Source organism: Hypanus sabinus, chromosome 11 (genome assembly GCF_030144855.1).
Source record: "Hypanus sabinus isolate sHypSab1 chromosome 11, sHypSab1.hap1, whole genome shotgun sequence".
Classification (NCBI taxonomy): domain Eukaryota; kingdom Metazoa; phylum Chordata; class Chondrichthyes; order Myliobatiformes; family Dasyatidae; genus Hypanus; species Hypanus sabinus.
Genome location: NC_082716.1, coordinates 61,302,486 through 61,318,489, shown reverse-complemented (window position 1 = coordinate 61,318,489; position 16,004 = coordinate 61,302,486). Strand labels below are relative to the sequence as shown.

General features: G+C 40.9%; 1 protein-coding gene across 5 annotated transcripts in view; it reads right to left on the bottom strand.

Annotated features, from left to right (window-relative positions):
• odr4 (odr-4 GPCR localization factor homolog) overlaps window positions 1–16,004 on the bottom strand; it is an 88,500-nt gene that overhangs the window by 68,164 nt on the left and 4,332 nt on the right. For 2 of the 5 annotated variants that reach the window (XM_059984454.1, XM_059984456.1), the window contains exons 2-5: window positions 13,875–13,983; window positions 9,478–9,532; window positions 5,272–5,428; window positions 369–497 (exon numbers count right to left, since the gene is read on the bottom strand). In XM_059984454.1, coding sequence (XP_059840437.1) covers window positions 369–497; window positions 5,272–5,370 — 228 coding nt within the window. In that variant the 5' untranslated portion in view covers window positions 5,371–5,428; window positions 9,478–9,532; window positions 13,875–13,983. Of the gene's footprint in view, window positions 1–368; window positions 498–5,271; window positions 9,415–9,477; window positions 9,533–13,874; window positions 13,984–16,004 lie in introns of those variants that run through there. The other 3 variants (XM_059984455.1, XM_059984457.1, XM_059984458.1) reach the window with 2 other exon arrangements.

Genomic DNA, 16,004 nt, shown 5'->3' with positions numbered 1-16,004 from the left:
ATATCTACCTCCAACTGGCTCTTCTTACATCTTTGCTGGATGTGCTCAGCTGATTTTCATTACATTATGAAGATATCTCCCACTCAAAACTCTCTTCCAATCCTCTTACACCTCACACCGCTTTATCTTTCTTCTTAGTTTCTTTCCCATCAGTTATTCCTTTTCCCAATTCTCAGCTGCTTTCCTTCCACTCCCTGCCATTTACTCATCACAAACTGATCATCAATCCATCTTGCCCTGATCGATCTAAGATATACCCCATTGTGTGGATCTACTGTGTAATGTCCCTGGATATAAATAATATTAAATAGAAATGCAAGAACCTTTTACTCACTCTAAATAAAAACCTGTTTTATTATAAGACTGACCTGACGAGCATGCTCAGATACCCACTCTATGTCACTTGCATTCATCTCATTTGGATTTTCTGGTGGAAGCTCTTGATCTTTAACTGGGGTTCGAGCAGCAAATATTATATATGTTTTTGCTGGGGTAATCTGAAAATGAAATGATGAAAAATCAGATCACAGAGTTTCACAAAAATTACCAAAGCATTGTGAAATTTCCTTCACACATTTTTTGTTGTTCCATTATTTACAATCTGACCATCACTGACAATTACCCATTGATTTACAACTGAAAGCAAAGATTCGGGAAATTCCCATGCATTTAGCCATGACATGAAGACAACAGTAGCTCCAATGTGTTTGTAGCTCTCATTAAAAATACGTACGGAGTGTTTATTGTGGATCAGTGGATGTACCATTCTCCCCTGATGCATGTGCATAATTTGTAAGTTTTCACAAAATTACAGAAGGCTAAAAGGTATATAAATACATAATGTCAAGTTATGAAAAGAAACCACAAGTATTGTAATCCTTTCTAATTAGTTTTGCCTTTCCACGGATACAAACTTTTCTTGGCCAATGTCATAGTCTCAAGGAAAAGTACAACACATAAACGGGCCCTTCAGACCATAAGGTCCATGCAGAACCATTTAAACTGCCTACTCCCATCGACCTGCATTGGGACCATAGCCCTTCATATCCCTACCATCCATGTACCTATCCAAATTTCTCTGAAATGTTGACATCGAGCTTGCATGCATCACTTGTACTGGCAGCTCGTTCTACACTCTCACAACCCTCTGAGTGAAGAAGTTTCCTTTCATATTCCCCTTAAACATTTCACCATTCACCCTTAACCCATAACATCTGCTGTAGTCCCACTCAACCTCAGTGGAAAAAGCCTGCTTGCATTTACTTTATCTACAAACGTCTGTATACCCCTCATGATTATGTATACCTCTATCAAATCTCCCCTCAAACTTCTAGGCTCCAAGGAATAAAGTCCTAACCTGTTCAATCTTTCCGTGTAACTCAAGTCCTCCAGACCCATACTTGTAAATTTTCACTGTAATCTTTCAACCTCATTTACATCTTTACTGTAGGTAGGTGACCAAAGCTGCACACAATACTCCAAGTTAGGCCTCACCAATGTCTTAGACAACTTCAACATAACATTCCATCTCCTGTACTCAATACTTTGATTTATGAAACCCAATGTGCCAAAAACTTCCCTTATGACCCTATCTACCAGTGATGTCACTTTCAACAGATTGTGGCCTGAAATTCCCAGATCCCTTTGTTCTACCACACTCCTCGGTGCCGTCCTGTTCATTGTGTAAGACCTACCCTGGATGGACCTAGCATTTGTCTGCATTAAATTCCATATGCCATTTTTCAGCCCATTTTTCCAGCTAGTCCAGATCCCACTGTAAGCCATGATATCCTTCCTCACTGACAACTACACCCTTAATTTTGGTGTTATCCACAAATTTGCTTATCCAGTTAACTGCATTATCATCTAGATCCACTGATGTACATAGCTGACAAACAACAATGAACCCAGCATTGATCCCTGGCACCCCACTGGTCACAAGCCTCCAGTCAGAAGCAACCATCTACTACTACTCTCCGGCTTCTCCCACAAAGCTGATGTCTAATCTAATTTACTACTTCATCTTGAATGCTGAGAGACTGAATCTTCTTGACCAACCTTCTATACGGGACCTTATAAAGTTTATATGCCTTATAAAGTTGATGTAGACACCATCTACTGCCCTGTCTTCATCAATTTTCCCGGTAACTTCCTCCATTATCTCCTCATAAGACTGGTTAGACCAGTCCTAAATGACCTGTTGCCTACCCTTAACCAGTCTATGTTTATCCAAGTGTTTATATATCCGATCCCTCAGAATACCTTCCAATAACTTTCTGATCACTAATGTCAGACTCACCGCCCTATAATTTCCTGATTTATTTTTAGAGCTTTTCTTGAACAGCAGTACAAAACTGGCTATCCTCCAATCCTCTGGTACCTCTCCTGTCACTAAGGATTATTCACATATCTCTGCTAGGCCCTGGCATTTCTGCACTTGCTTCTTGTAGGATCCGAGAGGACACCTTATCAGGCCCTGGGGAGTTATTCACCCTAATTTGCCTCAAGACAGCAAATACCTCCTTCTCTGTAATCTGTATAGGGTTCACAAAGTTGATGTCGCTTTGCCTCACTTCTATAGACTCTGTGTCATTATCCTGAGTAAATACAGATGCAAAATATTTATTTAAGATCTTCCCCCATCTCTTTTGGCTCCACACAGGGATTACTGTTCTGATCTTTCAGAGGACCAGTTTCGTTCCCTGCAATTTTTTTGCTCTTAACATATCTGTAGAATTCTTTAGGATTTTCCTATACCTTGTCTCCTATACCATGCCTTCTTTTAGCCCTCCTGACTTCCTTCTTAAGTGCTCTCTTGCATTTCTTCTACTCTACAAAGAACTTCAAATGTTCCTACCTGCCTATACCAGCTATGCATCTCTTTATTTTAACTTTAGCAGGGGCTCAATATCTCTTCAAAACCAAAGTTCCCTACATTTGTAATCTTTACCTTTTATTCTGACAGGCACATTACAAGCTTTGTACTCTCAAAATTTTACTTTTGAAGGCCTCCCACTTACCAAGTACACTTTGCCAGAAAATAGTCTGTCCCAATCCACACTTGTTTGGTTTCTGCTATCATTGAAATTCACATTTTTCACAGACCAGACCAGTCTTTACTTTCAAACAAATAACATTGTGATCACTACATGCAAAGTGTTCCCCTACGCAAACTACTGTCACCTGCCCTGTCTCCTTCTCTAATAGCAGATCAAGTATTGTGTATTTTGCACTGGAATTTCCACATATTGATTGAGGAAACTTACCTGAACATGTCCGACAAACTCTATCCCTTTTGTAGTATGGAGTCCCTGTCAATATGTGGAAAGTTAAAACCACCTACTATAAGACCTCATGCTTCAATCCGTGATTTCTATGCAAAGTTACTCCTCTCAATGCCTTGGACTGTTGTGTGGTCTGTAAAATGGCCCCATTAGTGTGGTTATACCTTTCTTATTTCTCAGTTCCACACAAAACACCTCACTAGATGAGTTCTCCAGTCTGTCCTGATGGAGCACTGTGGTGACATTTTCCAACTAGCAACACCACCCCTGGAAGAGCCTTCATCAGGAGCAGAAGGAAAGATCTCAGCACAAAATGATAACTGATAACAGTTTTCCATAGACGCTGCCTGGCCTGCTTAGATCCTCCAGCATTTTGCGTGTGCTCCTCTAGTTTAAACTCTCCCGTGCAGCAGTAATAAACCTTCCCCACTGAGATATCAGACCCCTTCTAGTTTAAGTGTAACTAATCACTTCTGTACAGGTCCCAACTTCCCTGGAAGAGCGCCCAATGATCCAAAAATCTTATGCAGCCCCTCCTACACCCATACCTCAGCCACTTGTTAAACTGCACAATCTTCCTACTTCTGGCCTCACTAGCGCATGGCACTATTAGCAATCCTGAGATCACAACCCTGGAGGTCCTGCCCTTTAACTTAGCACTCACTTTGCAACACCTCATCATTCTTCCTACGTACGTTATTGGTACCTATGTGGGCCACATCCTCTCCTTGTTCACACTCTGACTTTATGCTGAGGACTTAATCAGAGATGTCCCAGACCCTGGCACCTGGGAGGCAATATACCATCCAGGAATCTCATTCTCATACACAGAACCTCCTTTCTGTTTCCCTAACAAATCCACTATCACCACAGCTAATCTCTTCTCCCCTTCATCCTTAGTAGCACCCCAATAACCCCAAGCTATCTTTGTCCAATCCAATGATGGTGCTCTGCTTACCCATCTTACTTCAATTTGTTCTTGCCAATCAATCCCAAATGCTGATTGGCCAGTCCTCAAAGCTCCAAACTGCCATGAGTTACTAATTTTTCTATTCAATTGGCGAAACTAAATGAAGTACATCTTCTCAGGCTTCCGATATCTCCGATTAGTCACTGCTCAAATTGTAAGAATGTTACTTTCAAAGTATATCACCTCTGTGTTACATGTGGTTCGTGGCCAGTTAGTTTGATCAATTCTACTATCAAATTTGTGGACCAACATCTCATGGTCAATCTGACCAAACCTCTTTATTCACTTGTATAACATCTGATAGCTATGAATTGCTTATATGCTGAATTTTCACAGCATTATTAGACTTGTATGGTGAATTGTAAACTGAGAAATATCTAACAATTATAGTTTAAGTAGGTTGAAACTCATTGTGATTTACCCCTTTGATGTATGTCTGCACCTATTCGATCCTCGTAGAAGTTTCAATATGTTCAGTTCTGACATTCTAGAAACCCTTGTACATGTTACTTTCAAACACTTTGATTACCAAAATTGAACACAATTTAAAAATAATCCGAAAATGCCAACTGAAAAACTCAACTTTATTTTCATTCAGTCAGATTCTCAAGTTTGAAATGCAGATGTTCAGAAACATGTTCATGCACTTAAAATAGTGCTTGTGAATCCTTTCTCTTAAGGTCAGGGAAACTGTTGTCTGGTATCCATGACATTCATATTCTATGCACTCATATTTTCATCATGAAGGATTATTGAAAATTTAGCACAAAATGTTCAAATGTTCAATTATGTTAATAAGACAATGAATGTGTGACTATGTTACCAGTAATTTCATGAGGGAATGAGGTTGATGGGATTGCTCTGAGAGCCAGAATTGACTAATAGACCAAATAGCCTCGTCTAATATTAAAATAAAAAATATGTAAGCTCATCTGTATCTATTTTTAAGGAATTCTAGTTTTAAAGCTATTTAATCATTTTTAACATGCAAACAGCATATTGTTGTTCAGCACTTACCTGCCCTAGCAAAATGCCAGTGGTCCCATATCGTTCTTCTGCCTTCAGCTTTTTAAGATACTTCTCACTGTATTCGCCAATGATATAAGATCTTCCCATGATGAAACGCCCCTGGTGAACTAATCCAAGTCGCACACAAAGGAGCCTTCACTCTTCTCTTAGATAAACAAATAATACATTTAGAATACCAAATTGTAACTATAGAAAATTAAGAAATTTAACTCAGAACAACAATCATTATTAACAATTTGTTTTCACAGTATTACAACTTTCCTTTAATAGGCAAAACTTATCCTATTGTTATTTCTATTTTCCAGCATCTGCAGTACTTACCTTTTGTACCATCACTTGCTCTGTTAGGCTGGGCATCAACTTTAGAAGTTTTCAAACTTTTTTCCAAACTTTCCCAAGGTGTTGCTTCTTCCAATTTTTGTAGTTTTACTAAACACACAATTCTCTGATATCCCTTCTTGCCTCCAATTCTGACCTGGAATCCAGGTATTAATTGCAACCACAATTTCAACTGCCAAGGCAGAAAAATGCAGAATTTCCTACCCAGATCATTACTCACCTTTCTGTCCATTTCTTCTCCTTTGCCTATCAAACTTATTTCTTTGATGAAATTTTTGATGAACTACTCTAATTAAAGTTAAAGTAAAATTTATTATCAGAGTACTTATATGTCACCACATAAAACTCTGAGATTTCTTTTCTGTGGGCTTACTTAGCAAATCTACAGAACAGTAACTGCAAACAAGATCTGTAAACTGTAAGCATCAGGAACTGTAAACTGTAAACAAACTGCAAATGCATACATAATAGCAATAAATGATTAGCATAATATAAGAGACCTTAAATGAGTGTAGCTATCCCCTTTTGTTCAAGAGCCTGAAGGTTGAACCTGGTGGAGCGAGTCCTAAGGCACCCGTACCTGCTACCTGATGGCAGCAGCAAGAAAAGAGCATGGCCTGGGTGGTGAGGTTCTTTGATGATGGATGCTGCTTTGTGGGTGTTTTAAGGTTTTACTCGTGATGTACTGAACACAGAACATAGAAATTTAGAGCACATTACAGGCCTTTCGGCCCACAATGTTGTGCCAACAACGTAACCTACTCTAGAAACTGCCTAGAATTTCCCCAAAGCATTGCCCTCTATTTTTTTAAGCTCTATGTACATATCCAAGAGGCTCTTAAAAGACCTATTGTATCCGCTTCGACTACCACTGCCGGCACTGCATTCCACACACCCACCACTCTCTGTGTGAAAAACTTAACTTCTGAAATCCCCTTGATACCAATTTCCAAGCACCTTAAAACTATGCCCCCTCGTGTAGCCATTTCAGTCCTGGGGAAAGAGCCTCTGGCTGTCCCACATGATCCTTGTCATCTGAACCCTTATCATCTTAAACACCTCTATCAGGTCACCTCTCATCCCCTGTCACTCCAAGGAGAAAGGGCCAAGTACACTCAACCCATTCTCATAAGGTATGCCCTTCAAATCAGGCAACATCCTTGTAAATTTCCTCTGTACTCTCTCTACAGCATCCACATCCTTCCTGTAGCGAGGTGACCAGAACTAACACAGTTCCAAGAGGGGTCTGACCAAGGTCTTATATAGCTGTAACATTACCTCACGGATCTTGAACTTAGTCCTGTGGTTGACGAATGCCAAAAAATCATACGCCTTCTCGACAACACTGTCAAACTGCGCAGCAGCTTTGAGTGTCCTATCGGCACGTACCCCAAAATCTCTCAGAACCTCCACACTGCCAAGAGTCCTACCAATTATATTATATTCTGCCTTCAAATTGAACCTACCAAAATGAACCACTTCACACTTATCTGGGTTTCCAAGTCAGGATGGTGAATGACTTGGAGGGGGATTTCCAAGTGGTGGTGTTCCCAGGTATCTGCTGTTCTCGCTCTTCTAGATGATAGTGGTCGTGAGACTGGAAGGCGTTGTCTTAGGAACTTTGGTGTGTTGTTGCAGTGCATCTTGTAGATAGTATACACTGCTGCAACAGTTCATCGATGGTGGAAGGGGTACCAATTGAATGGGTTGGTTTGTACTGGAAGGTGTCAAGCTTCTTGGGTGTTGACGGAGCTGTACTCATCTAGTGAGTGGTGAGTATTCCATTACACCCCTGCAGGATTCCTAGCCTTTGACCTGCTCTGGTAGCCACAGTGCTTATATGGCTAGACCTGTTCAGTTTCCTGTCAGTGGTAACACCCAGGATGTTGGTAGCAGGGAATTCAGTGATGGTGATGCCACTGATGATGGATGATGGATAGAGCCTCTCTTACTGGAGATGGTCATTGCCTAGCACTTGCATGGCTCAAATGTTACTTGCCATTTGTCAGCCCAAGCTGGGATATCATCCAGGCTTTGCTGCATTTGGGTATAAACTGCTTCACTATTTGACGAGTCACAAATGGTGCAGAACATTGAGCAGCCATCTGCAAACATTCTCACTTCTGACTTATGACAGAAGGAAGGTGATAGATGAAGCAGCTGAAAATGTTGGTCAGAGGACACTTCCCTGAGGAACTCCTGCAGTGATGTCCTGAGGATGAGATGACTGACCTTCAACCACCACAACCATCTTCCTTTGTGTCAGGCACCTTGATGCCATACGCGGTCAAATGCTGCTTGATGTCGAGGGCTATCACTCTCACCTCACCTCTGGTATTTAGCTCACTGGTCCATGTTTGGACCAAGGAGGTGATGAGATCAGGAGCTGAGTGGCCTTGATGGAACCCAAACTGGGCATCTGTAATTAGGTTATTGCCAAGTAGGTGCTGCATGGTAACACTGTTGATGACCCCTTCCATTACTTAGCTGACGGGGCAGTAACTGGCTGGTTTGGACATCCTGTGTCTTGTGTACAGGACGTATGTGGACAATTTTCCACATTGCTGAGTAGATGCCGGTGTTGTAGCTATACTGGAACAGCTTGGCTAGTAGTGCAGCAAGTTCTGGAGTACAAGTCTGGACCGATAACCTTTGCAGTATCCAGTGCTTTCAGCTGTTTCTTGATACCATGTGGATAGAATCAGATGGGCTGCATATTAACACCTGGGATGCTGGGGACTTCTGGAGGAGGTTAAGCTGGAGCATCTACTCAGCATTTTTGATGGATTCCAAATTTCGTTGTTTATCCAGGGCTTCTGATTTCGCAGTTCAGTGTCTAATTCCATAAACGTTCTGATAAAAAGTGATGGAAACATTATCATACAACATAGATTGTTGCATCAAGGAGACAAAATGGAATCTGCCTCCCCCACTTATTTAGGAATGCAAATTTAGTGTAAAATAAATGACTTGGTATTGTCAATTGCAGAAGCAAAATGAAGGAAAGAACTGAACTTTAAGAGTATGTTTTAAATTAGTATGTACAGATGACAAATATATTTTCTCTATTGCTCTACTGAAATTCTTCCTTTAACAATGCTGTTTGATTTGTGATTTTTGCAGATTCTTGTGATACAAGATTACTAGCTCATACCACTACCTCTGCTCTACTCTCTTTACCCTTATGACTGTGAGGCCAAGTACAGCTCCAATGCCATATTTAAGTTTGCTGATGGTACCACTGTGTAGGCTGAATTAGAGATGGTGACCAATCAGCATATGGAAGGGAAACTGGAAATCTGGTTGAATGGTGCCTCAACATCATCAAAAACCAAAGAGCTCATTATCAACTCTAGGGAGGAAAATTCTGAAGATCCATGAGCCAGTCCTTATTATGGGATCAGAGGTAGAGAATGTCACTAACTTTAAATTCCTTGGCATTATCATTTCAGAGGATTTGTCCTAGGACCAGCACGCAAGTGTCATTACAAAGAAGTCATGACAGTACCTCTACTTTCTCAGAGGTTTGTGCAGATTTGGCATGTCATCTAAAGCATTTGACAAACTTCTATAAATGCACAGTGAAGAGCATCTTGACTGGTTACAACAAAGCCTGGTATAAAAAACTACAAAAAGTGGTAGCCCAGTCTACACAGGATAAGTCCTCCTCACCATTGAACACATCTGCAAAGAGCAGTGTCACATGAAAATAGCACCCATTATCAAGGACCCCCACTATCCAGGTCATGCTTTCTTTTTGCTGTTGCCATTGGGAAGGAGATACAGGAGCGACACCACCAAATTCAGGAACATCTACCAACCAGCTTCTGAATGAGCATGGATAACATCACTTACCTCAATGCTGAATTGATTCCACAACCTAAGGACTTCTTGTCAAAGGCTCTATAACCTGCGAAATCACTATAATTAATGAATTTTATTTATTTGCTATTTGTTTCTTTTTTCCTTTTTTGTATTTGCTGTTTGCATATGGTTGTTTGTCAGCCTTTGTGTACAGTTTTTCATAGATTCTATTGTACTTCTTTGTTCTACTGTGAATGTCTTTAAGAAAATGAATATCAAGGTAATGTATGGTGACATATACATATTTTAATAATAGACTGAACTTTGTACCTGTCAGTCTTTCTCAAATATTATTTCTTTAAAGTAACTGAAGAGAGCACCCTGGTGTATGATACATATTATTGTTCCTGTCCTGATGAATGCTGGCCAAAAGGTTCAACAACATCTTGAATTGAATTGAATGATCTTTATTGTCATTATACATAGGTACAATGAAACTGTTTGGCTTTCTCTCAGGCAATCAAACAAAGCGGTAGATAAAAACAAGGCAGTAATAGAAAAACAGTATTAAATAGACAAGTAGCAGAAAATAAGTTGCAGCAGCACCAGAAAATCACAGTAATGCACAAAGTGCCATTAGTGCAAGTATTTGAGTCCTTGTGTGTGCATATGTGTGCTCACAGTTTCAGTCATTGTTCTGTGGGAGTGGTGTGATGGAGGCCACAGCTTTGGGGTAGAAGCTGTTCCTCAGTCTATTTGTTCTGGCTTTTAGTGTCCTGAACCTTTTGCTGGACGGCAGCGGGTTAAACAGGAAGTGGCTGGGGTGCAAGGCGTCTTTGGTTATGCTGATTGCTTTCCTCCCGAGTCTGCTGGAGTAGATGATGTCTAGTCCTGGGAGCTCCATCCTGACAATTCGCTGAAATCATTGCAAAATGGTGCTGAGCCGTGATGTCCATCAATATTGTAGCTCAGACTTAGCTGTTCTTTTTAGGTTCCTAAGGATAGTTTTGGGAACACTGTGGGGAGTTAGGGGATAGGTGAGAGTTTAGGAGGGAGTTAGAAAAGTTAACTAGAGTCTGGGCAGGAGCCGGTATTCAGAGTCTAGTTTAGCACTCTTCGTGGTTGAAGGTCAGCAATCCCACAGGGGCTGAAGGGACCAGTGATCCCCAGGTTAGCGAGTCCCAGATCTTGAAGATCTGTATGGGTATCAGGAGGTCCAGTGACCACCACTCCACCAGATCGCTAGGTTCAATTTCCTTGCGAATCCAGGTGTCAAGACCCAAATGTCAAACCCTTGATCAAGGCTGCTAAGTAAGATAGGAGCCCATGGTATAAAAGGTAAGATAATGGAATGGAAAGAAGATTGCCTGACAGGCAAGAGGCAAAAAACAGGAACAAAGGGTGCATTTTCTGGTTGGCTCCCAGTGACTAGTGGTGTTCCACAGAGGGTAGGTGTTGGGACTGGTTCTTTTCATGTTTTATGTCAATGATTTGGATGATGAAATTGATGGCTTTCAGGCCAAGTTTCTGGATGATATAAAAATAGGTGGAAGTGCAGGCAGTGTTGAGGAAGCAGGGAGTCTGCAGAAGCACGTAGACAGCTTAGAAGAACTGGCAAAAGAATGACACATGGAATACAGTGTAGGGTAGTGTATGACCATGTACTTTGCTATACGGAATACAGCCATAGATTATTTTCTAAAACACAAACTAAACACTGGAGGACTCAGCAGGTCAGGCAGCATCTATGGAAAAGAAAACTCTTCTTCAAGACTGAGAAGGAAGGGGTAAGGTGCCAAAATAAAAAGGTGGGGGGAGGAGGGGAAAGAGGCTAGCTGTAAAGTGATAGGTAAAGCCAGGTGGGTGGGCACAAAGGGACTTGGGACTCCTCACGCAGGATTCCCTTAAGGTTAAATTTCAGGTTTAAATGATAATAAAGAAGGCAAATGCAATGTTAGCATTCATTTTGAGAGATCTAGAATAAAAAAAACAAGGATGCAATACTGAAACTTTATAAGGCATTGGTCAGACCACACTTATGAGTATTGTGAGTAGTTCTAGGCTACTTATCTTAGAGATTATGTTGGCACTGGAGCCATCCAGAGGAGGTTCAGGAGCAGACTCAATGGGCAAAATGGCCTAATTCAGCTCCAATATCTCAAAGTCTTATGGTACTTCTTATGAGGCTGCTTACCAAGTTAAGAGCCCATAGTATTACAGGAAAGTTATGCATTAGGGTTAGAGCATTGGCTGATTGGTAGGAGGCAGTGAGTGGAAATAAAAGGATCCTTGTCTGGTTGGCTGCTAGTGACTAATGGTGCTCCGCATGCGTTTGTGTTGGAACCGCTTCCTTTTATGCTGTATATCAATGATTTAGATGACAGAATAGGGGGCTTTGTTGCTAAGCTTGCAGGTGATATGAAGACTGGTGGAGGGGCAAGTAGTGTTCAGGAAACAGATAGGCTGCAGAAGGACTTAGACCGATTAGGAGAACGGGCAAGAAAGTGGCAAATGAAATATAATGTTGGAAAGTGTATGGTCGTGCACTTTAGTCAAATAGATAAATGTGCAGATTATTTTCTAAATGGGGAAAAGATCCAAAAATATGAGATGCAGAAGGACTTGGGTGTCCTTGTCCAGAACACCTAACAGGTTAACTTCTGGGCTGCGTCGGTGGTGAGGAAGGCAAATGCAATATTAGCATTCATTTCAAGAGGTCTTGAATACTAAAGTAAATGTGTGATGCTGAGGCTTTATAAGACACTGGTGTGGCCTCACCTTAAGCACTGTGAACAGTATTGGGCTTCTCATCTAAAAGATGAGCTAGCATTGTTGAGGATCTAGAGGCAGATCACAAAGATGATTCCGGAAATGAAAGAGTTATCCAAGGAACATTTGTTGGCTCTGGATCTGTACTTGATGGAATTTAGAAGGATGGGGGGTGGGGGGGGGGGGGAATCTCACTGTAACCTTTCAAATGTTGAAAGGCCTAGACAGAGAAGATGTGAAAAGGATGTTTTTCATGGTGGGGGAGTCCAGGATAAGGGAGCACAGTCTCAGAATAGAGGGGTGTCCATTTGAAACAGGAATGTGGGGAATTTTTTTAGCCAGAGGGTGGTGAGTTTGTGGAATTCGTTACCACAGGCAGATGTGGAGGACAGATCGTTGCGTATATTTAAGGCAGAGATTGATAGGTTCTAGATTGAACACAGCATCAAAGGTTACGGGGAGAAGGCCGGAAAATGGGGTTAAGGTGGAGAAAAAAGGATCAGACATGATTGAATGGCAGAGCAGATTCGATGGGCCAAATGGACTAATTCTGCCCCTATGTCTTATGGTCTTATGGAATGAGTGCTGATACATGCAGGCTGCCCCCCCCCTCCCCCCAGTGCATCAGTGGGTGTGTTGGTTGTTAACGCAGATGTCATATCTAACTGTATATTTCAATGTACATATGATCAATTAATCTGAATTTGAATCATGTAGTTCACAACCTATATGAAAAATATTTGAATTACTATTCCATATCCCTTTAAAAATGCAATTTTCTTACACTTACCAGTATTTTTTCAAAGAACCCCTTGTTACTTTGTGTGGAACTTTGTGTGCTACTTTGGAATATATATTCTATGTAGAACTCCCTTCCTGTGACAACATAATGTTTGACTCCAGTGACATCATGAATTGTGGAAAAAAGGCTCCCCAAAGGAGATAAACTTCATTAGATTAAAAAAAACTTTAACTAATACCAAAAATAGTGTTTTCTGAGCTTCAGATTTAAAGTATACAAAATTATACGACTTAAGATAGTTTGCATATATCATTGTCTTCTAAACAATTATGATTCCAGATCAAAGGGAGACAAGCTTTGGATTTATTGATAAACAGCCTAACATATTAATTCCTCATGAAAATAAAATATTGTGCATCTTGGATAATATAATAAAAACCACAAAAAGCACAGCCAATATTCAGCACTGAGCCAACTTTGTGTAGCTAATATTATCAGAGTTTCCAGTCAAACATTTTATATTAAAATCTAAAATCTGTATTTACTAGTCATTGACCCAAAATACTACAATTTCCTTCTCCACAGTTGCTACTTTTCTGTTCTAATTTAAGTCAAGCATTGCAATATTTTACAAGAATCACAGCAAAATTTTCAGAAGAATGGTGATTATAACTATAGATCAGAGAAAAAGAAATTTAGTTCATATACTAGGAGGAAGTGACATATGTCTAGAATAATTTGGCAGGCTATGTGATAGAGATGTATTTTCAGGTAAGCTTAAAGCAAGGAAAACAAATAAAATAACTTAAGGAGAACAAGTTATTTTGGTAAAGTAACTTTCATACTTATTCCCATAAACTATGCAGGAAGAACAAATGTCTGCTAAGCTAAGATGTCTACAGTTTGTAGAACATTCAATAAAAAAGCCAGAAGTTACCTCAGTACACTGTGTTTGGAACTGTCTAATATAGAGTCTGATACACTGTAGATAAGAGACTCCAAAAATTCCTCAAAATGCACATTCTGTGAAGGTCTGAATGGGAAGTCTAGGGAAGAAAACAAAAAATATTTAGAACACAAGATACACTACATGATACTTATACAAATTCATTGGAGAAAGAAACAAAGCAAGAACTACAATAGATGAATATGTGCCAGCAGCTCGACTTTAAGAAGATTCTGCATGTCCAGCTAGACGGGTGTTTCTTGGTGTTCACCTGACGGAGAATCTCACCTGGTCCCTCAACACCAGCTCCATAGCAAAGAAAGCCCAGCAGCATCTCTACTTTTTGCGAAGGCTGAGGGAAGTCCATCTCCCAACCCCCCCATCCTCATCACATTCTACAGGAGTTGTATTGAGAGCATCCTGAGCAGCTGCATCACTGCCTGGTTCGGAAATTGTACCATCTCGAATCGCAAGACCCTGCAGTGGATAGTGAGGTCAGCTGAGAAGATCATCGGGGTCTCTCTTCCTGCCACCACAGACATTTATACTACACACTGCATCCGCAAAGGAAACAGCATTATGAAGGACACCATGCACCCCTCATACAATCTCTTCTCCCTCCTGCCGTCTGGGAAAAGGCTCCGAAGCATTCGGGCTCTCACGACCAGACTATGTAACAGTTTCTTCCCCCAAGCTATCAGACTCCTCAATACCCAAAGCCTGGACTGACACCTTGCCCTACTGTCCTGGTTATTATTTATTGTAATGCCTGCACTGTTTTTGTGCATTTTATGCAGTCCAGTGTAGGTCTGTAGTCTAGTGTAGCTTTCTTTGTTTTTGTTAATTATGTAGTTCAATCTAGTTTTTTGTACTGTGTCATGTAACACCATGGTCCTGAAAAACGTCATCTCATTTTTACTATGCACTGTACCAGCAGTTATGGTCAAAATGACAATAAAAGTTGACTTGGACTTAATTTAAGACTGACAAACTTCTACAGATGTACAGTGGAAAGCATTCTGACTGGTTGCATCACGGCCTACAATGGAAATGCACAGGAATATAGAGGCTACATGGACCTCTGATTTCCTTCTCCTGAAGGCTACAATCAGTTCTTTGGTTTTGCTGACATTGAGTTAAATTTGTTATGACACTATTCAGACAAATTTTCAATCTCCCTCTTGTTTGCTGATGCATCACCACCTTTGAGATGGTTCTGAACAGTGGTGTCATCAGCAAACTTGAATATAGTGTTGGAGCTGCACTTAGCCACACAGTCATAGGCGTAAAGCGAGTAGACAGGGGCCTAAGCGCACAACTCTGTGGTGCATCAGTGCTGATGGAGATTTTGGAGATGTTTTTTTCCAATCCAAACTGACTGGGGTCTGCAAGTGAGGAAATCCAGGATCCAATTGCACAAGGAGGTGTTGAGGCTCAGGTCTAGAAGTTTACTGATTAGTTTTGAAGGGATGATGATATTAAGCACTGAGCTTTAATGAATAAGAAAACCAGTGAGATGGCATCTGCTGTGGACATGTTGCTCTGGTAGGCAAACTAGAGTGGATCTGAGTTGTCACTCAGATAGGAGCTGATATGTTTCAACACCAGCCTCTCAAAACACTTCAGCACTGTGGATGCAAGTGCAACTAGATGATAGTTATTGTGGTAGGTATCACACTCTGCCGAAGCAAGTGGTTGAAGATATCTGTGAAGACACCAACCAGTTGGTCAGCACAAGTCTTTAGTATATGTCTAGGTTCCCCATCTGGACCAGATGCTTTCCTTGGATTCCCCCTCCTGAAGACAGCCCACAAGTCATCTTCAGATACTGAGACCAAAGGCTCATCAGGAGATGTGAGGATTCATGATTGTTCACCCAAGTTCTGATCGTCAAAATGAGCACAGAAGGCACTGCAGTCATCTGGAAGCAAAGCCCTGCTGTCCAACATGTTGCTTCATTTAATTTTGTAGGAGGTTATGGCATTCAATTTCAGTTTAGTCCAGAATCTCCACTTTGATCGGAGATCACACCTGCTTTCTTATAGCATTCTAGATCTCCAGTCTTGAATGCCTCTGATCTGGCCCTCAGCAAATTACAAATTTCATGGTTCATCCAGGGCT